General features: G+C 40.7%; 1 protein-coding gene across 1 annotated transcript; it reads left to right on the top strand.

Annotated features, from left to right (window-relative positions):
• Positions 1-4,331: 4,331 nt before the first annotated feature.
• Positions 4,332-13,354, top strand: AKAP5 (A-kinase anchoring protein 5). Its single transcript, XM_017892418.1, has 2 exons — positions 4,332-4,483; positions 7,014-13,354. The coding sequence occupies exon 2, from the start codon at positions 7,277-7,279 to the stop codon at positions 8,558-8,560; it is 1,284 nt and encodes a 427-aa protein (XP_017747907.1). The 5' UTR covers positions 4,332-4,483; positions 7,014-7,276; the 3' UTR covers positions 8,561-13,354.
• Positions 13,355-23,093: the final 9,739 nt, after the last annotated feature.

Raw genomic sequence — 23,093 nt, 5'->3', positions numbered from 1 at the left:
ATGCCTGGCTAACTTTTTGTATTTTCAGTAGAGATGGGGTTTTGCCATGTTGGCCAGGCTGGTCTCAAACTCCTGGCCTCAAGTGATCCTCCCACCTTGGCCTCCCAAAGTGCTGGGATTACAGGTGTGAACCCCTGTGCCCGACTGCTTTCTAGTACATTTCTTAAATGTCCTATGAAACTTCACCTGGAATGGGATTTGCTGGGTATTAATTTTACAGACAAGGGAAGGATGCAGTCTTGTTAGATATGGTTACTTAAAGATCATCTTAAAGGATTTAGGTTTTCTTATATTGCCAAAAACTACGTGGGTTTAAATCCTCAATACTGGTAGGGGCTGGGCATGGTGGCTCACACCTGTAATCCCACCACACTCAGCTGAGTTTTGGAGTTTTGTTTTTTGTAGAGATGGGGTCTCACTGTCTTGTCCAGGCTGCTGAGGCAGGAGGATCACTTGAGCCCAGGAGTTCAAGACTAACCTGGACAAGTCAGACCCCATCTCTACAAAAAACAAAACCCCAAAATTCAGCTGAGTGTGTGGTGCACGCTTGTAGTCCTAGCTGCTTGGGAGACTGATGTGAGAGGTTTGCTTGAGCCCAGGAGTTGGAGGCCACAGTGAGCTATGACTGAGCCATTGCACTCCAGCCTGCACAACAAAGCAAGACCCTCTGTCAAAATAAAAAAGACCTATAGAAGCATTCGTGCTTGGGGTAACTATTAGCATGTGCTGGCAGAGAAGGTCTAGTGCCTTTACCTTGGTGCTAAGAGTCCCTCCAGAGAGTGGCTTTCCCGTCCCTTTCTCTTCTCTGGGCTGCTAATGCTTTCCTTCCCCATGTTAGTAACATTACTGATAAACAAATTGTACATTCTGTGATCTCACTTCAGAGGCTGTTTCTGTGCATTGAAGATGTACATACAGTCTTAATTCAAAAGAGATAGCATTTATGTGCTGCCACATTAAACAGATTGCAACAGTATTACTACTGAGTTTGTGTTGACTCTGTGCAACCCTCATGGTGCCCAGGAACAGATGAAACCACCAGAGACTTGGAGCCTCAGGTTCATTCAATAGTGTCCCAGGGAACGGGGTTGAAGGGCTTACTTTTTTTTTTTTTTTTTGAGACGGAGTCTCGCTCTGCCGCCCAGGCTGGAGTGCAGTGGCCAGATCTCAGCTCACTGCAAGCTCCGCCTCCCGGGTTCACGCCATTCTCCTGCCTCAGCCTCCCGAGTAGCTGGGACTACAGGCGCCGCCACCTCGCCCCGCTAGTTTTTTGTCTTTTAGTAGAGACGGGGTTTCACCGTGTTAGCCAGGATGGTCTCGATCTCCTGACCTCGTGATCCGCCCGTCTCGGCCTCCCAAAGTGCTGGGATTACAGGCTTGAGCCACCGCGCCCGGCCTGAAGGGCTTACGTACAGAAGGCCTCTGAAATGTAAGAGCTATTAACAAGGAGTTATAAGTCATGTTTGGTAGCTATAGGCCCAGGCAGTGGGTAGGCAGAGATCAAGATAGGAGAAATGGTAAGATCAGTAGAGTATTGCTCAGATAAATATGTAAGCTATTTTACTGGCACACTGTATCTGGTGATATTAACATGATAAGTTATAGTCTGGATAATTTCTCATCAGATTGGAGAAATATATTTATAGCCTATTTCCTGTTATATAATGAAAAGCTACTAATGGGGTAGTAGACAATGATATGGGTAATAGCTTAAACAGCCTTCATTGTCACTTACCTGAATTCAGGAATGACAGGTTTCTTTCATGCATGAGGTACTGGATACATTAAACACACACACACACAGATATAGCATTGAGTTCTAGTCATATCCTAAAGAAAAACCATGGTGCACTATGTTATAGTACTATACTATGTGTGAGTGACTCTGTGTGTGTATGTGTGTTGGTGGAGGTCAGGGATGACTTGTTTGTAATATACTAAGGAAGTCTGTCTGAATTTGCCCTTTAAATACTAAATAAATTCACCTCTTACCTCAAACTGCCTTTCAGTTCCCTTTTACTAATTTTGTTTAAAAGAAAGGCAAGTGAAGGCCGGGCATAGTGGCTCACACTTGTAATCTTAGCACTTCAGGAGATCAAGGCAGGAGAATTGCTTGAGCTCAGGAGTTCAAGACCAGCCTGGGCAACATAGGGAGACCCCTATCTCTACAAAGGAAAAAAAGAACCTGGGCATTTGGTCGCATACCTGTGGTCCCAGCTGCATGGGAGGCTGAGGTGGGAGGATTGCTTGAGCCAGGGATTACACCACTGCACTCCAGCCTGGGCAACAGAGCAAGACCCTGTCTCAAATAAAAATAAAAATAAGACAGCTATACTACCCTGTCTTCACTTAAATAAGCTCATATTTTTTGCCTGAAACTCTTGCAAACTCCCAGGACTGCTAGTTTTGAGATACCTTGGATCTCAGTAAAGAATAGTTCTCAATTGCTTATGAGTATAATGTATTTCTTTTGGCTTAAAGTTCAACACTGGCAACAAGTAGGGCTAGCAACCCATAGAGAGATACGAAGACCATTTCCATAGACGTGTTTGCTGAGTGAAGAAGGCTGACTGAATTTTTTTTTTTTTCTTTTGAGACGGTCTCACTTTGTTGCCCAGGCTGGCGTGCAGTGGTGAAATAGTGGCTTACAGCAGCCTTGACCTTCTGGGCCCAAGTGATCCTCCTGTCTCAGCCTCCTGAGCTCCTGAGTAACTGGGACCATATGTGCACCACCATGCCCAGCTAATTTTAAAAATTTTTTTGTCTCCCTATGTTACCAAGGCTGGTCTCAAACTCTTGGACTCAAGCCATCCTCCTGCCTTGGCTTCCCAAAGTGCCGGGATTACAGGTGTGAGCCACTGCACCCAGCCCTGAATTCTTAATTACAACTAAACTGGATGCTTGTGGATTTTCCTGTTTTACAACTCTTGCCTCTTTTATCTGTAAATTTAAGATCTTGACAGTTTATATTTGGCTTTGCTTTTGTGTCCCAAGAGTTCTTTCCTTGATAAGCCTATGTGGAAACTACGGAATCTTACAAATATAAAACATTTCCAGAAAAACATACAAAAATGGACACCTGACATTTACACTCCCTAAGATCGTGATCCTGTTGAAGAAAGGAGATGAACGCGGCTGCTTTTCAGTAGTTCCTCACTCCACCTTACCAGGTTCTTCATCTGGATGCTTTGCTGTGGGGGCCTGAGGAGGAGGCTGGGATTGTGATGGATCCTACTAGATTTTACAGCTGGAGCTCCCAGGAATGCCCTCATAGGGAATGTCCTGAAGGGAATCATGGGTAACTTGTAAGCTACCTCAACTTACTTTTGGAGCTATGTAAGATATAAGATGGATGGAGCTGGGTTCCTGTGCCTTTCTCGCCCTGTCCGCATAGAGATGCAGCTAGCTGCTCCTGCAGGCCAAAGTTCTGCACGAATCACCTCCACCTGCTTCCCACTGGGAGCCAAAGGTCTGAGAGCCTGTTTGGCGATGAGCCACGATGATTTTTTTTTTTTTTTTTTTTTTTTTTTTTTTTTTTTTTGAGACGGAGTCTCGCTCTGTCGCCCAGGCTGGAGTGCAGTGGCCAGATCTCAGCTCACTGCAAGCTCCGCCTCCCGGGTTTACGCCATTCTCCTGCCTCAGCCTCCCGAGTAGCTGGGACTACAGGCGCCCGCCACCGCCCCCGGCTACTTTTTTTGTATTTTTTAGTAGAGACGGAGTTTCACCGTGTTAGCCAGGATGGTCTCAATCTCCTGACCTCTTGATCCGCCCGTCTCGGCCTCCCAAAGTGCTGAGATTACAGGCTTGAGCCACCGCGTCCGGCCTACAATGATCTTATACTCAAGTCGCTCCTGAGAAAGTCGGGTTTCTTTCTGTTTCCATTTATATATGTAATTTTCGCTTCAAACAAAAATGACCTCGCTATTCTATACACAGTTTTGAATCCTGCTTTTAAAATGCGATGTCTGCCTTGTCTTTAAATATTCTGAGGGGGAGGAGAGGGACATGTGTAACAGACTGTCTATAATTTGAAACCGGACCTCCACCATTTAGCGTCTCGAAACGCGGGTTCATTGCCCTGCGCCCGCCCCCGCCTCCTCCGCCCCCCACCCCGCCCAAGCCTTCAGCTGGGCTCCTCTCTCTCGCGCCCGCTCGCCGCTGAGTGTCGCGGCGGATTGCGCCCGGCGGAGCATGGTGGGCCTCCCCGCGGCAGGCAGGCTGCGCTGGCAGGTGGGTCCCGCGTCGTGCGCCCCCGCCTCCCGCGTCGCCCGCCCTGCCCGCCCGCTCGGGCTCCGCTCCGCTCGCATTGGCGCTGCGGGCTGTCTGTCCCCGCGCGGTGGGGAGGGGGCGCACCCGGCGGCTGGCTCTGCAGAGGGCGCCTTGCTCCGGTTGCGACCGCGGCTCCCTGGAGGCCTGGGCGCCGGGCCCCGCGAGCGCGCCGCCACCTTGGGAGCAGTGTTGGCCAAGGACCCCGACGCTCTAGGTGAGTAATGGCAGGGCGGGGAGCCTGCTGGAGAGGAGGGTCGGGGGCAGTGTCCGGTCAGCGGACCGCGGAGTGGGCAAGAGGTGCCCACTGGCCATGGGGAATGTGAGCCCCCTGAGGTGCTGGGAGTAAGAACGCGGGAGGTCGCTTGTCCGCAGAAATCCGCGGCCAGGACGACCCTCATCAGGTCTGCCCACCTATCACCTTCGCGTTACAGCTTGTCTTAGAAGCATGGGTTGCCGGTGGCTTTTTTCCTTCTTTATCCCTCTTTGGTAAATGTGATTTTGGGTTTCTGGCCATTACATTATAATTCTGCAGACAGCTTGAAGCTGGGTTATCTGTTCCACGCCCCCGGCATTTTCCTTTTTGAGTAGTTTATCCTGCGCTCTGTCTCCTGCCATAAGGGGCGTCAAGCCAGAATTCGAGATTCCTTCCTCCAGGAGGAAGCTTCGTGGTCCATATCTGGTGCTGGGAAAGATGCATTGCTTTCCTCGGGTAGTGGATGTTCTTTGCTGCTCAAGGGAAAAAGGAAAGGGAGTGTTTTCTGTGACATGAGACTTGAAATTCTATCAGGAAATGAGCACAGGGACTTTAAGATTTCCTGAGGCGATAAAGCTACCCTTGCTGGTTAAGAGCGAATAATTTGCAGTCTGACATTCTGCAAAGTTTTAATGTCTACAGACTGCATTATTTTCCTCTTCAGTTAAGTTTCTGTTTGAGCATTCGTTTTATTTCTAGTGTGTGAGACACATTCAAGTGAGCTTCTCAAACCATTGTCTTTGCGCAATCCAGGTTAGTTTCAAATGATACACTCCTGAACTCATTTCAATATTTCTATTAGGTGGTAATACAGCGTCTGCTTAACAAAAGTGCTCAGGTGCTGAAAACTCAAAAGAGGTGAGAAGATTTAAACAGAGTTATCAGCTGAGGTTCTAGTGCTCACTGAAACATAAATGTGAGGAGAAACACTGTCAAATGTTCATATTTTAGTTCCGTCATTGTTCTAGAATGACTTTATCTTTCTGTTAGAGGCATACAGTATGAAACACCCAACCTAAGAGAATATTTACTTAGATCATAAACTGATTTTCAGGGTTCTAGTTCTTTCTACAGTTCATAAAATTATGGGTTACCCAGATGAAACTTCAGTGAAGGATTTACATAAAAACAATATAAAGAATGAGTCCCTTTGCTTATTTTAGGGCATCCACCCACTAAAATTCATAGGATCTTTATTAGATAATCACCTCCCATTTCCATTCTTTGGTGCCATCATACCATTCTGAGGATTAAATTTTCAATACACCTTTGTATTATCTAACAGTTTGCCAATTGCATAGTTTGTCAACTTATTTTTGGCTGTTAAATTCGTTCCTGAACCAAAAAAACAAAATATAAAGAATTTCAAAAGCTTGGTTTTCAAATAACAAGAACTCAGACTACTCTTGGTTCAATTATGAGTTGATAAGTGCCTTATGATTAAATGACCATTAATTAAATTTTAAATTTTTTTACTAATGAATATACTGCAGATTAGTATCTCCAAACAATTCATTTTCTGATGAAACTCTTAAAGCCCAGTTTCAGAACACAAGCTTTAAGCAACAAGCAATCTTGTGTTTCATCTGAGCTGTTAACAGCTCTGCCCTAATCTCAGCCAAATTGCTTCATCTGTAGATGGTGATACCACCATCTTTGTAATATTGTGGTGAGGATTAGAGATGTATGTAAAAGTGTGTGCACTGCCTAATACCCAAGAATTGCTCAATAAATGTCAGCTATTATTACTCTTACTGACCTCCAACTATGTGCAGATTATGGTGGAAACATGTGATACAGCAAATACAGTACTTAAATGAAAATGTCAAAATTATACAACTAATTTAAGAGTGGGAAATGACAGTAATGCTAAATTTTCCTAAGAATATGTATGAAAAGTAGCACTTCCTTGATGGAACATAACATTTTTAGAACAGAAACCTTATGTTATAATGGAAAAACTAGGGAGTCAAAGTCTCTAGTTCTAACTCTGGCTATGACCTTATCTAGCTGCATGGCGTTTAACAAGACAATTGCTCCCCTCTGGAGTTCAGTTTCGTCATCTGGCTGGATTTGAGTAATCTCAAATAATCTCTAAAGTCCTTTGCAGCTTTAAAATTATTTATTGAGTGTGAGAAAAAATACATTAGCTTGTTTTTCATCCTGTACTTCATTTTTTGTTCTTCCTGTTGTTTGCTTAATTTGCACTTTAGAGTCATAAGCAATTCACACAGACAACACAACTAAAGAACTAATAATATCAGACTTGCAGGGTAATCCAAAATGAAGTTTCAACAAAGAGGATAAAACAATAGAATCACATTGAACTCTTTAACAGGGCCAAAGTAAACCCCAACGTTTATTCTCCAGTCATTTCATTATTATATGGAAAATATGCTTGGTAGAATCTTATACATTCAGCTGAAATAGTCTCCATAGAAAATAATAGGCTCATAGTGAAATAAAATACCACTTTCTTTTCTCTCATCAGGTTGATCTTTAAATAAAGCAAAAATTTATTCAAGAAAGGGCTTTCATCAAGAAATTAAAGAGAGAAATTACAAGCAATAGAGAAACTGGGCATTTCTATACTAGAGAAATCACCTGAAACAACTGTATGGAGTAAGATGAAAGGTATGAATATGGCTGGACGAAATTTTACCTAGTGTGACATTTTTGCCCATCTTTTTGTCACAAAAGTCTGCTAAGGAAGAGAGAATATAGTTTTCTAGAGAATAAGAGTACAGTGTAAAAATGGAAACCACAGTTTCAGAAATTCATGTAGAAAACAAGGATGAGAAGAGATCAGCAGAAGGTAGTCCTGGGGCTGAAAGACAGAAGGAAAAGGCATCCATGCTTTGCTTCAAGAGAAGAAAGAAAGCAGCCAAAGCATGGAAGCCCAAAGTTGGCTCTGAAGCTGCTGATGTGGCAAGGAAGTGTCCCCAAGAAGCAGGAGCTTCTGATCAGCCAGAGCCCCCACGGGGGGCCTGGGCCTCACTCAAACGTCTTGTAACACGCAGGAAAAGGTCAGAGTCTTCAAAGCAGCAAAAGCCATTGGAGGCTGAAGTGCAACCTGCAATAAACGCTGAGGATGTTGATCTTTCTAAGAAAAAGGCAAAATCTAGACTTAAGATTCCCTGCATAAAATTCCCAAGAGGGCCAAAAAGGAGTAATCATTCCAAAATTATAGAAGACTCAGACTGCAGCATCAAAGTCCAGGAAGAAGCTGAAATTTTGGATATACAAACTCAGACCCCATCAAATGATCAGGCAACAAAGGCTAAGTCAACCCAGGATCTAAGTGAAGGCATCTCACGGAAAGATGGTGATGAAGTCTGTGAATCAAATGTGAGCAATAGCATAACTTCTGGAGAGAAAGTGATTTCAGTAGAACTTGGATTAGATGACGGGCATTCTGCTATTCAAACGGGAACTCTAATCCTTGAAGAAATTGAAACGGTCAAGGAAAAACAAGATGTTCAACCTCAGCAAGCAGGCCCACTTGAAACTTCAGAAACAGACCATCAGCAAACAGTACTTTCTGATGTTCCACCTTTACCTGCAATCCCAGCTCAACAAATTGTGGAAGAAGCCAGTAACAATATCCTAAAAAGTGCACCAAATGGGAAAGACTATGAAAGTAGAGAGATTGTAGCTGAAGAAACTAAGCCAAAAGATACTGAATTGAGCCAAGAATCAGATTTTAAAGAAAATGGGATCACTGAAGAGAAATCCAAATTAGAAGAAAGCAAACGAATAGAGCCAATTGCTATTATTATTACAGACACTGAAATCAGTGAATTTGACGTTAAGAAATCAAAAAATGTCCCTAAGCAATTCTTAATTTCAACTGAAAATGAGCAAGTAGGGGTTTTTGCTAATGATAATGGTTTTGAGGATAGAACTTCAGAACAATATGAAACACTCTTAATTGAAACAGCCTCTTCTCTCGTCAGGAATGCTATTCAGTTGTCAATAGAACAGCTGGTTAATGAAATGGCCTCTGATGATAATAAAATAAACAATCTTCTACAGTGACTTACTCTCCAGAGTCATGGCAGAAAAAACAAGCTTAATGAAGAATTCTTTTATACATTTGTGGCATTTCTTACTCAGTAACAAATGAGAGATTTATCATCTCTAGAACTTAAAAGGTACAATTCCAGCGCAGAAGTGCTAAAGATTAAGTCAAGTTTATAAAACTCTACCACTGAAATGCAGTCACTTCTGGATTGGAGGAAGTCAGCACAGATTGCAGTATAAAGTGACATAACATACAGGGAGTTGCTAAAACGGCATATGGAGATTGGAGTGCTTTGGGGGAGGAAGATGTATTTATTGAGCCCTTATGGTATGCCATAAGCTTTTTAATGACCTCTGATATAACAAAGTCTGGTTTCCTTTTGATAATTCAGCTGTGTATAGGCTAACATCACATTGAGTTTTTAAAAACTTATTTTTTACAGTGCATATATATGTTGTTTAAAATGGTGAATAAGGTGAGCTACTTTTGTGAATGTGATTTGTAATTGTTACATTCCTAAGCAGTAGGCTTAACTCAAAAAATACATTGCATTTTCCCAATTTCAGCAGACAGTGTGCAGAATACGCATATTGAAATTAAACATGAGTGGTTTTCTAGTCTTAAGTCCCTTATAAGAGCTATTTGGCCAGGTGCGGTGGCTCACATCTATAATCCCAGAACTTTGGAGGCCAAGGAGGGTGGATCAGCTAAGATCAGGAGTTTGAGACCAGCCTGGCCAATGTGGTGAAACCCTGTCTCTACTGAAAATACAAAAATTCGCCGGGCGTGGTGGCACGCGCCTGTAATCCCAGCTACTTGGGAGGCTGAGGCAGAAGAATTGCTTGAACCCAAAAGGTGGAGGTTGCAGTGAGCCAACATTGCACCACTGCACTCCAGTCTGGGCACCAGAGCAGACTCCATCTCAAAAAAGAAAAAACAAAAAAAGGAGAACCATTCACAAATCCTTCAATCAGGCAAATTGCTACTAAGTGCAAGAGTGTAGAAACAAGGAGTGGGTTTTTCCTTCTCTTCTTTCTGCCTCAACAGATCTGTATATATCCATTTCTGCATGGATTTATCTGTGAAAAGTTAAAAAATGAAACAGCAAAAACAAAACAAGGGGAATATTATTCTTCATCCAGAAGAAGGGAAAATTCCCAAGTAAATTATCACAGATAATATAGGATTCATCTTGCAGAATTACTTCTTTAAGAGCCATATTCATCAACCTCTCTCCAAAGAGGGGAGAGTAGATTCAAAGCCAGGCTGGTAGTAATTGTCCTGGAAAATCCTAATAATCTAGTGCAAATATTATTTTTGGCCAAAAATGAGCCATGAATGTGGGTGAATAGAAAGTGAAAAGTTAAAGCACATTATAATTTAAATGTCAGTATTACTTCCTGTCTGTGTGTTGAGAGAAACCAGTAAAAAGCATTTTACATGGATATTGAAAATTAACTTTTTCATCACTATTTTCTTTTCTTTTCTTTTTTTGAGACGGCGTCTTGCTCTGTCACCCAGGCTGGAGTGCAGTGGCGTGATCTCGACTCACTGCAAGCTCCACCTTCTGGGTTGATGACATTCTGCCTCAGCCTCCCAAGTAGCTGGGACTACAGGCGCCTACTACCACACTCGGCTAATTTTTTGTATTTTTAGTAGAGACGGGGTTTCACCGTGTTAGCCAGGATGGTCTCAATCTCCTGACCTCGTGATCCTCCCGCCTCGGCCTCCCAAAGTGCTGGGATTACAGTCGTGAGCCACTGCACCCGGCCTTCATCACTATTTTCAATCCAGATATACTTTACAAAAATGAGAAGGGCTTATTTGCATTTTTATTTACATATTGAAAGGGAAGCATCTGATCTCATCAATGATTGCCATATTTTTTGAAAAAGTAATCCTATTTCAATCTTTCCTTGTGTGAAATGGCCATAATACCACAATGCACTTCCCTACCTCACAGGTTAGGATTCAAAGTGTATATTCCCCCATTGTGTAAATTGAGTGATTGTGTTACTACCTGAAACAGATGAAGTAATAAAGATGAAGTATGAGATGTAAGGTATTTGTTCAAGAGCTCCACGTGGAGGAAAGAATGCAAATTAGATGATTTTAAATGATCTGGGTGAATTCTTGCATTGTGTATGGATTGCATATAGAAAGTATTTGCTACTTTGTCCTACAGAATCAGCTTCGTTTCTTTCTGTAAATACATATTGAGACCTCTATCAAAAGAAACTAATCTGACTTTGAAATTGAACCAAATCATGGATATTATTAGCAAGATTATTTGCTGAAGTGCAAAAATATTTCCCCCAGATTTTCCTACCTTCACGCTTATAATCTTGGGGGGGAAAATCCTTCAATTTAGCAAGATGAAAAGTGTATCATTCAAAACACATGACCCAAGAAGTCAATTTATTTTAATTGTACAACTTTCAAACATAAAAAAAAAAAAAGACGAAGTCATCTTCTCTGAAAACACTATTTAACTCACTATATATGGTGCTAATGGACTTGGACAGCTACCAATTATCATATTTAAAAGTGAACAATTTTAAAAACCTGATAAGGTTGGTGCATTTTACAGTGTACTGAAGAATCCTGTCCTCATTTACTGCAAGGATGCCTCCAAGCCAATACACTTGCATTGTAAATGTTTAGTAATCTCATGAACAAGCAAAAAGTATAGCACTTACCGTTATTGAAAATATTTTGGGGGATTTTAAAAGAAACAGATAAATGGTAAATATGTGTATTGAATTTTTTGGTTAAGAAAGTAAAATTTTATCTAATGCTAGGTTTTACTTTTTTCACTGTGGTTTAATATATATTTTGGTTAGAATGTATTGATTGTTTTATGATGAGATGTATATTTTACTTGCATTCATTCTTAAGTGGTTTCTGTTTTTCTATTGAGAATAGCTGTTGAATTAAGTACGATTTCAGTTAGAAAAAGGAATTCAGAAATTAATTGGTCTCAATCAGATTATATGTGCTACATAGCCAAATCCTATTACAGTGAATTCTAAGGTGATTCAAATTGTTTTATTGTTACAGAAATATGCAGAAATCAGATGGCTTCAAAGTCATAAAATATTTTTCTTGTAATAGTATTTAAGCAATTTGACCTTATATGCAAACATTAAGTGAATATAAATAGGTTCTGGTTCATGTCCATTTAATGACATTAAAATAATTATTAGGAACACCACATGAATTTTCATTTACATTTGCTGTGGTATAAATTCTGCTTTTAATGAATGTTTATTTATTAGCCAAAATTAAGTTTCTCTTTGAACCCAGAATTTTACAAGGCTGGGGGTTGGGGACGGGGATTATTGGATACTTGTTAACTTTTTCAGCATATTATCATTCCTCTTTTAAGAGTCAAGTATTATTCACTTTGCTTCTTACAACCCAGAGAAGGTGAAAATTCTGCTCTATTTTATGTAGCACTATTCACTTAACATTTTTTCAAAGCACTTTATAGGATATAAAAATAGTACCCGAAGTAAAGGTAGCAGAAAACAAAAGAACTTTCAAACAGAAATTATGTTCCCTGCCACCTCCTCCACCTCAAAGAATAATAAGCATGTGGCACAAAATGGAGTTCTTCAGAAAAGCTGTCTGCATAATTTTCCTTCAAGGTAATGTGTTTGACAGCATGAAGTTTGTGATGATCTTACTTGGTCTACTATTTAGTGGCGTCTTAGAATCTCTTTTATTTACTTCCGAGAGATTGTTATTTCACCAGTATGTGTGAACAGGCTTGCTAAAGGCATTAAAGATATGGATCATGAGGGCACCAAATTGGCTTCTGTATGCAGTCCAGCATTAACTTCATCCATAAATTTCTAACTTCAAGTTGCCTTATTTTTTATAGTTAAGAATGTTTTTAGAGGTTTACAACAGAATTTTAAAAATAATTGTCAGGCTTTAGAATCCCATTGTTTGAAAAGATCCTTTTAATGTCAACTTTATTGAAATATGTAGTCAACTTTCTAATTTCATCTGATACTCAATACAGCAGGATTTGATTTTTCTGCCTGCCATTTCTGCATAAAAAAAAAAAAATCCTCATTTAGGATTTAGAGTTATTTAGGTTCAAATTCCTATGATGTTTTATTGGGTAACATGAAGTCTCTTATACATAATTCAAAATTTCAATCCATGGTATATTTTATGGTACATTTTTGAAAAGAAAATTTGTAATGCTCCTTAGTTACAAAAATTAGAAGGAAGCTACATAAAATGCAGGTGTCCTAATTAAATTAAATTTAATTCAACACACGTATTAGGCATAATTCATACCTAACACTATTTGATAAGGGGGACAGGCTCCCTGCTCTCCAAGAGCTCAACCTAGGGAGCAGTGACAACAGAAACTGGGTTGGGGTTAAGGCAAAGAGCCATGGATAATGCTGCAACATGAGTGCCATAGACGGGAGTACACAGAGAGAGCAATTCATTTTGGTGTGGGGAAGGTGGTGATCTGAATACAGCAGCAGTTTGAAAGTGTTCCATTTTTAAATAAACAGTATGCTCATTTTTTGATTTGTGACTAGGTGTAGAAAAAAGCCTGCATAGTGTTACATATTTATAGTAGTTCTTTGTAAAAATGTTAAGTGGATGAGCTATTATGAACTATTATGAAAGTAAAAGTTTCAATTTTTTCTCATTAAAATTAGTACTAAATTACTGTGGATCAGATGATAATATTAAATAATACTCTGTAGAAAAAACGTTTCAAGTTGAATTAATTTATGTACTGATTATTAATACAAAATAAATGTTATATTGACTCATGTTTGTTTATTCAGATCTTTTAAAAGAACTGTGGGCAAACTATGTTCATTTCCTAAAACTACAAAGATCACATTGATGGAACTACTGAGTTTGCACTACCAAAAGTTCTACTCTGCTAATTGGAAATTGGACAGAGATTTCACAATAACACTCCTAAAACAGTCCTTCAGCAAGAGAAATAAAAACACCTAAAACGTTGAACTAATTCAACCAAAAGGGCAGTTCTGAATTTGATGACATTTGTGAATTTGACAAAAACACACTGTTTTCATCTCTTGCTACACTCATTAGTTGTCTTTTCTGCATTAACCTATGAATTGTTAATAATCTTTATGATTTTTCAAATGACTAATCAATGTGAAAATGCTAGAATTATTCAGATGGTACGTACTAAAGGTGGGTGTTTAAAAAGTTCTGTATTTACTAAGGCACTGATTTCATTTTGGTAATGTTAACACCCTATCTTTTCGTAACCACAGCCCAGTGATAACAATCAGGCTCTAGGAAGGACTGTACTTTCCAAATCTTGGGACCAATTTAAAACTATCACCTTAAAAGTCGTAAAACTAAACCTGGCTTCAAAGCAAAATGCCTTCTTAATGTACAAACACGGTAATAGCGTAGCTAATATTTCACATTTTGCAGGCTTTTTAAAAGTTTTACGGTTCGGCGCGGTGGCTCACGCCTGTAATCCCAGCACTTTGGGAGGCCGAGGTGGGCGGATCACGAGGTCAGGAGATCGAGACCATCCTGGCTAACACCGTGAAACCCCCGTCTCTACTGAAAATACAAAAAATTAGCCGGGCATGGCAGCATGTGCCTGTAGTCCCAGCTACTCGGGAGGCTGAGGCAGGAGAATGGCATGAACCCGGGAGGCGGGGCTTATAGTGAGCCGAGATCATGCCACTGTACTCCAGCCTGGGCGACAAAGCGAGACTCTGTCGCCAAAAAAAAAGTTTTATTAAATCTCATCTTCTTGGTTTAAAAAAAAAAAAAAGATACACTACACTTCACAAAACTTGTCCTCACAGGCAATTCTGTTAATCCCTTTTTAGACCTACCTTTAATGCTGACATCTGGAGTCCCCAGCCCTTTTGTGAATACCTACCTTTCTTTTTTTCCTTTCTGAAAGCTTAAGCTTACTGAAGGTTAAGTTCCTGAGCTTAGGAAAGAGAGTATGCGTGTTTGTACACTACACATTCACAGAAAGTCCTCTGCAAAACTGGGTGTGGGCACAATGAGCAGTGCAGGGAAACCTAGGTGAGGAGAGGACAGTGTGGCGCCGAGCCTGGGCAACTCCCAGCCTTAAAATTGTCTCTGTAAACTCCACCCTATCATAACAATGGGAGCAGTGTCCCCCAGTTTCAGGACATTAGCAAGACTAGATGCACTTTCCCCACCACTTGCTTTGTGGTGAAACTCAAAAAGAACTTTTGGCCTTGATCTGACAGTGCTACTATGGGAGAAGGATTACACACTTTTCACAGCTGTACTTGTGGTCTTAGGACCCAGGCCTTCCATTTCTGCACTCCTGGGAAATAGGGAGCACAAGGTGACACCGAAGCAGATGCAGTCATTTGTACACTTGTAACCGAACCTTTTATTCCCCAATCCCTAGTCTGACATCTAAGCTGTTAGGTCACAGAAAGGTCTGGTTAGTATGGCTACACGTGGGTTTCTGTACCACATCTGTGATGAAATCACCATCACAATGCAGCTTCAGGCATGCATTGCTGCTAATCAAATATCTATAAATTACAATTCCAAGGTTCCATATGGAATGGCCATTTGCAGCGTAAGAACTTTAGAATATCACTTCTGTTTAAACAAAACTAGAGTATTTCTATCCTCCTGACAGAATGACTTAGAACTGCCTTGTACTCTATATGGCTGAGATGCAGAAAATGCCAAAACAATTGGTCACGACTCAATTCAGGTAAAAAAAAGTCAACCTGAGTTTTTGATCTTTTATCCAAATGGACCCTAAATGGCCTTATCAGTAATTGTCCTGATTTCAGGGTGAATTTGTTTAGAATTCTTTAAAAAACCCTCAGCATCTGGCTGTTGTGTTTTTCCTGAAGGATTAACAGTGAATAATGATAATCATTAGGGTTCATCAAACTCTAAGACTTATATTTTCTGAGTGGTATGAATCTTTTCTCATTGAGGTATAATTTACATACAGCAAAATCCGTCCTTTTAATACAAGTTCTACCAATTTTGACCAAGACATTAGTTGTGTCACCTACGGGTAATTTTAAATCTTATTCTGATTTCTATACCACTTGTCTTAGTTTAATCCTGACTTTATCAGTGAAAACTGCTACTTGCTGCAGAAATTCAAAATAAGGGCTTCTTAAACCCAATGTTTAAACCAGGATAAAGAAACGCAAGGCTGTCATGCACAGCTGTATCATCGGCATAGCACAACTTTGGGAGAAGCCTTCATTCAATTGAGGCACCCCTAGCACTGTGTTGTGTACTGTCTGCATGGCCATCATAGTGGCTCTGAGTGTAGCCAGCAGCTTGAGAGAGCAGCAAAACTGTGGTATGTTGATAGTGAAATAGGAGATATTTAAGATTTAAAAAAAGGAATCTTTCCTTTGTATGTCTTTCCTCATAGACTTTAAAATACTGTGAGAGAGAGGACAGAAACCACTGAGCTCACACCACCAGACTGCACACATGTGAAAAAAGAGCAATGTTGGGAAATGACAACTGGTCAGCTAGGAATATTGTTGAGATTCACTCCTCTCGAATCTTTGATCTGCATTGTAAAACCTCTCCCCTTGCCTTTGCAAATATATTTTCGCCTTCAAAAAGTAACCGGTGTGACTTCACTTTCTACAGAACCACTCCAGGTTCTTCAGGTTTTCGTCCCTATATGGTAGTTCATAAATGCCAGTTCAAAAAAAGTTTTTAATTACCTGCATATGGTCTGAACTAAGTTTCATATGGCTTCCACTACAGAAAAAATGTGGCAGAGCTAAATGCACAAGATCCCATTCCTCAAAGGCCTGCTGGATACACAAAAATCTGACAGGGAACCTCCTGAAACTTGGTAATAACACAGACCAGACAAGGGATGACGACCACAGTGGGTGAGAGCCATCTTCTCCAGCCTCCCTCCTGGCACAGGCCTCTCCTGTTTCCAGGATAGTAGGGACACACCAGTTGTACAGAGAATCTCTCTGTAATTCCTTCAGGCATCTGACATGAAAGGACACCATGGTGTTCCAGTAGCTTAACACTTTATTATTTTGATACAATATCACCAAATTGTTTCAATGAAAAAAGTTTCAAACTTGTATAAACAGTGGAAGAGAATGTATCTGAGGGAGAGTGGGTTCATTTTCCAAGTTGGCTTATCAGCTATAAAATAAACTTAGGAGAAGCAATTGGTGATTAGGTACGAAGTCCTAGGATGATGAGAATAATATTGTAATCAGAAATGAAGGGGGAGGCAGATTGTATTCACTCAGTATTGGAAGGTACGAAGAGTTGAAGGTAAGAAAACTCTTAACTTGGGGGGAGGGTGGAGGGATTGCATTGGGAGTTATACCTGATGTAAATGACGAGTTGATGGGTGCTGACGAGTTGATGGGTGCAGCACACCAACATGGCACAAGTATACATATGTAACAAACCTGCACGTTGTGCACATGTACACTAGAACTTAAAGTATAATTAAAACAAACAAACAAACAAAACTCTTATTCAGAATGGAATGGGTTGGAAAGTATGAGAGAAGAAAGTCAGTTGTTGAACCATAGTTGGAAAATAAAGTAAATTTCAGTAGGTAACATACTGGCTTACCTCAAAGATTGTGGATGTACAAAAAAATGAACAAAAGGCAAGAAAGAAGCAAGGGAGTGTATTTACTCAAATGTCCTTCAATCTATGTCTTGACCAGGCAGAACACCAAAAACTGAATGTGATGCCTGATTAGAAGAGCCCAAATTCCAAGGCCTCACAGTTAATGACTTGGAAAAATCTTCAGAAATGCTCAATGTATCACAATAATGTGATATTTTAAAGAGTTATCTGCTGAGATATGTACATGTAAATCAGAGGCATCTTGATTAGAGAAGGATGTCAAGATACTGCAGTACCTTATGAAATTTTAAGAAAATTCTCATTAGTCTTGACTCTATAAAGCATGATCCAAAAGTAGCTAAGCCCTAAATAATATTTACTATTAATAGTAATGCTGAATTCAAGTATAATGAACTTTTTAAAGGTACACTGGTGCCACCTTTTGGCCAGATTAAAAATTTACAGAAATTATAACCTACAACCTCAATTTCATGAAGAGACCTCTTTGGAGACACAATTATTTAGTTGAAACATATGAATAGTTTCAAAACTGTCTTGCTGATTAATACATCTCTGATTTTAATAATCACATTTTTTCCTTTTAATAATCACATTATTATCTTTTAAAAGCTGGGATCAAGGATAATACAAATAGAATTTAATTCTGAACACATCTCATACTCCAATACTTACTCTAAACATGACTAGGATAGAAATCCCCCAAATTAGGTTTCTTTGTATTATTTTATTCCTGACAACTGTCACAAAACTTACTTTAAGGTCTTAGAAGGGTTGGTCAACCTCAGCTCTAATGACATTTTGAGGTACATATTCTTTATTGTGGGGGGCTGTCCTCTGCACTGAGATGTTTAGCAGCATCCCTGGCCTCCACCTACTAGATGCCAGCAGCAGCCTCCCTCACTGCCCACCCAACTGTGACAACCAAAAACGTCTCCACATCATCAAATGTCTCTATGGTGGGGGGATAGCCCTGTGTAATGGTTAATTTTGTGTCCAAATGACTGGGCCATGGGGTGCCCCAATAGTTAGTCAAATATTATTCTGGGTGTGTCTGTGAGGGTGTTCTGGAGGGAGATAAAATCTGAATCAGTAGACTGAGTAAAGAAGATCACCCTCCCTGATGTGCATGGCTCTCATTCAATCAGTTGAAGGCCAGAATAGAATAAAAAAAGAGACCTTCTCTGGCCTGACTGCTTGAGCTGCAATTATTGGTCTTTTCCTCCCTTTGGACCCAAATGGAAACATCAGCTCTTCTTGAGTTTCAGGCCTGCCAGCTTTTGGACTGGAACTTGCGCCATAAGCTCTCCTGGTTCTCAGGTCTTCAAATTCAGACTGGAACATCACTGACTCCCCTGGCTCTCAGCCTGCCAACTGCAGATCTTGGGACTTCTCAGCCTCCATATTGCATGAACCAATTCCTTGTAACAAATCAATCTCTTTCTCTCTCTTAGTTCTACCTGTTGTTTCTTTCTTTTTCTGGAGAATCCTGACTAATATACCTCGGTTGAGAACTACTATTGTGCATCATGTTACTGGGGGCAAAAGGCAACACAGTAGACTGTAAATAGAGAAGAAAGCAGCAGCTGGGCATGGTGGCTCATGCCTGTAATCCCAGCACTTTGGGATGCTGAGGCAGGCGAATCACAAGGTCAGGAGTTCGAGACCAGCCTGGCCAACATGGTGAAACCCTGTCTCTACTAAAAATACAAAAAATTAGCCAGGCGTAGTGGCAGGCACCTGTAATCTCAGCTACTCAGGAGGCTGAGGCAGGAGAATAGCTTGAACCTGGGATGCGGAGGTTGCAGTGAGCTGAGATCACTCCACTGCATTCCAGCCTAGGCAACAGAGCGAGAATCCATCTCAAAAAAAAAAAAAAAGAAGCAAAACAAGAAACTTCTGGGAAATGACGAGATACTACCTTTCTTTCCAGAGACGGCAGTTGGAAAGCATTTGATTAGGACATCAATTTTCTATTAACACAGATTATGGTTGGTAAGAATTAGGCCCACGAATGCATTTTTGCATCACATCTCCAAAATGTTACCCAGTACAAAGACTACTTACCTCAACACCAGGAACACAACATTTGGCAAACACTGATGTAAAATAAGAACACATTCTACAAGCTGAGCTAATAAACTTTTGATTAAGTCATATTAATTTGTCTTGATAAAATAAATGAAATTCATTGTTTCCATTTTTCCATTCCAACTAGAGGATACACAACTTCTTTTTTTTTTGAGACGGAGTCTTGCTCTGTTGCCAGGTGGAGTGCAGTGGCACAATCTTGGCTCACTGCAACTTCTGCCTCCTGGGTTCAAGCAATTCTCCTGCCTCAGCCTCCCTAGTAGCTGGGACTACCTGCACGGGCCACCACACCCAGCTAATTTTTTGTATTTTACTAGAGATGGGGTTTCACCATGTTGTCCAGGATGGTGTCAATCTCCTGACCTTGTGATCTGCCCGCCTTGGCCTCCCAAAGTGCTAGGATTACAGGTGTGAGCCACTGCACCTGGTTTTTTTTTGTTGTTGTTGTTTTTTTTTTTTTGAGACAGAGTCTCACTATGTCGCCCAGGCTGGAGTGCAATGGCACGATCTTGGCTCACTGCAACCTCCACCTCCCGGGTTCAAATAATTCTCCTGTCCCAGCCTCCCAAGCAGCTGGGACTACAGACGCGCACCACCAAGCCCAGCTTATTTTTGTATTTTTAGTAGAGACAGGGTTTCGCCATGTTGGCCAGGCTGGTCTCGAACTCCTGACCTCCGGTGAGCCACCCGCCTCAGCCTCCCAAAGTGCTGGGATTACAGGCGTGAGCCACCGCCTGTGGCCAAAATTTTTGGCAGAGATGAGGTCTCACTATATTGCCCAGGCTGTTCTCGAACTCCTGGGCCTTGGCCTTCCAAAGTGCTGGGATTATAGGCATGAGCCACCATGCCCGGCTGATACACAACTTTCTAAAAGAATGTTTCTAAAGCAAATTCATAGTACATTAGGTGGATGAGTTTAGCCACACAATGTATTATTGATTTTGGTCTCCTGTATTTGCTATGTTACATGTACTTTGAAGATTTTTTCAGTGGGTCTTTTATATTGAACAAGTTTTTATAATCTAAGTTTATTTTAAAGTATAAGGTTATATTTGATCCATTCTGACTAAATGACTTTATTTAGCACAAAATAGAGGAGCTGATGCCAGTTAATGTCAATTGCACCAGAGCAATACTTACTAATTAATCAAGTGCAGTACAAATACATACTGAAACACAATGAATTCTTCCAGGTCTTCAAGACAAAAATCACAGTTTGTAATTCCTTATATTTAAGACATCCAGGTTTGGGATTGTGTAATCTCACCAGTTTTCAAAATGTCCAACCATACAAACACAGAAGTACAGCAGAGAATAATCATTTACAGACTTCACTCTTAAGAAATTAAAAATTAATAATTTGTCACAGATCTATATGTAGTTCAAAACATATAAAGACACAAATTACATTATGAAAATTCTTCGCATGGCCCATTTTTACATCAATTACTACAAAAAATGGACATTTATCAAGTATCTGACTCACAACATCAAGAATGTGCCTGCACAAACGTTAATGAAATTACACATTTTTCACACTATGTTTTTCCATGATTAATATGTATTTCCTTCAGTTTTCAGTGAAGACTTTTCTAATAATACTATGTTATTACCTTCAACCCATTTCCTGTCCTCATCTACTATTTAGATCACCTACATCAAAGAAATAAAAATGGGCTGGGCCTGGTGGCTCACACCTGCAATCCCAGCACTTCGGGAGGCTGAGGTGGGTGGATCACAAGGTCAGGAGTTCAAAACTAGCCTGGCCAACACGGTGAAACCCCGTCTCCACTAAAAATACAAAAATTAGCTGGGAGTGGTGGCGTGCGCCTATAGTCCCAGCTACTCGGGAGCCTGAGGCAGAAGAATCGCTTGAACTTGGGAGGTGGAGGTTGCACAGAACCAAGATCGCACCACTGCACTCCAGCCTGGGCAACAGAGCGAGACTCCATCTCAAAAAAAATAAAACAAATAAACGTATTTCTTTATTGTTTTTGTTCCTTTTCCTTTGTGTAAACAATATATTTGGGAGAACGTTCAATAAAGCTGAAATTGATGAAGTTTTATTCCCAATAATGCCAAAGAACTAATATCCTCCTTACTGAAGGCTAAAAAGAAACAGTGATGATTAAATTACAGTAGAACAGGAATTCTAGCAACAGTATTGTTTCTAGAGTTATTTGTAAAAAATAACAATAAGAGTTCTGTCAATTAGTTATTGAATATTAGATAGTACATTACCGCTTTTAAGAACATTCTAGAATTTATAGGCTGAAATACTAAAGTTAATAGGTCTAGCTAAGCCGGGCGCGGTGGCTCAAGCCTGTAATCCCAGCACTTTGGGAGGCCGAGACGGGCGGATCACGAGGTCAGGAGATTGAGACCATCCTGGCTAACACGGTGAAACTCTGTCTCTACTAAAAAATACAAAAGAAGTAGCCGGGGCGGTGGCGGGGCCTGTAGTCCCAGCTACTCGGGAGGCTGAGGCAGGAGAACGGCGTAAACCCGGGAGGCGGAGCTTGCAGTGAGCTGAGATCCGGCCACTGCACTCCAGCCTGGGGGACAGAGCAACACTCTGTCTCAAAAAAAAAAAAAAAAAAAAAAAAAAAAAAAAAAAAAAATAGGTCTAGCTAAAGAATAAATGTCGTTTATATGGTTGGTTTTAATCAATAATACTAAGAGAACTTAACACATTTAATGTAAATCCTCACAACACCCCTGTGAGGTAGGTATTGCTTACACTCACTTTACAGATGGAAAATCAGGAAAAGCAAGAATTAACAATCTCAAGAGTTATAAATAAAAAAATTCTTATTTTCTTAAAAGGCAGACTGTGCTCAGTTCTGATGATATGCTAATAAGAACAAATACTAAAACAGTCTCTATTTTTCTCCAGAAAACAACTGTGTAAGATTTCGAAAGAAGGAAAAATTTTAAGCTGACTCACGGGGAAAATGTTTGTTTAGTATCTGCCTCATACACAGATGAAAGTGCATATGACATTTCCAGTTTCAAGCTTGGTAATCATTATGCAAACTGCACTATATTATTAGGATACTGGCTAACTGTATGGCTCCATTTTGTGGAGATGTAGTCAAAAATAAAGGTTTTAGCTGGAAGAACTTTTTTTTTTTTGAGATGGAATCTCGGCTCTGTCACCCAGGCTGGAGTGCAGTGGTGCGATCTCAGCTCACTGCAACCTCTGCCTCCTGGGTTCAAGCTATTCCCCTGCCTCAGCCTCCCAAGTAGCTGGGATTACAGGTGCCCACCACCACATCTGGCTAATTTTTTGTATTTACTAGGGTTTCACTGCATTAGCCAGGATGGTCTTGATCTCCTGACCTCATGATCCGCCCGCCTCGGCCTCCCAAAGTGCTGGGATTACAGGCGTGAGCCACCACACCTGGCCTAGCTGGAAGAACTTCTAAAATACAAAGCAAATTTTCTGTGAGCAATCACATCTTTAAAAAATAATACTCAGGGCACAGTGTTAGGCATATGACAGATACTTTAAAAAATGCCTGCAGAGCCAGGCGATGGTGGCTCATGCCTGTAATCTGAGGCCAAGGTGGGCAGATCACAAGGTCAGGAGCTCAAGACCATCCTGGCCAACATGGCGAAACCCTGTCTCTACTAAAAATATAAAAATTAGCTGGGCGTGGTGGCATGTGCTCAGGAGGCTGAGGCAAAAGAATTGCTTGGATCCAGGAGGCAGAGGTTGCAGTGGGCCGAGATAGCACCACTGCACTCTAACCTGGTGACACAGTGAGACTCCATCTCAAAAAAAAAAAAAAAAAAAAAAAAAAAAAACCT

Source organism: Rhinopithecus bieti, unplaced genomic scaffold (assembly GCF_001698545.2).
Source record: "Rhinopithecus bieti isolate Rb0 unplaced genomic scaffold, ASM169854v2 scaffold_20892, whole genome shotgun sequence".
Lineage (NCBI taxonomy): Eukaryota > Metazoa > Chordata > Mammalia > Primates > Cercopithecidae > Rhinopithecus > Rhinopithecus bieti.
Note: the sequence above shows the minus strand (reverse complement) of the source record. Positions and strands in the feature narration are given on the sequence as shown.

Coding starts and splice junctions, on each gene's coding strand:
- AKAP5 (XM_017892418.1), top strand. CDS start 7,277: ATGGAAACCACAGTTTCAGAAATTCATGTAGAAAACAAGGATGAGAAG.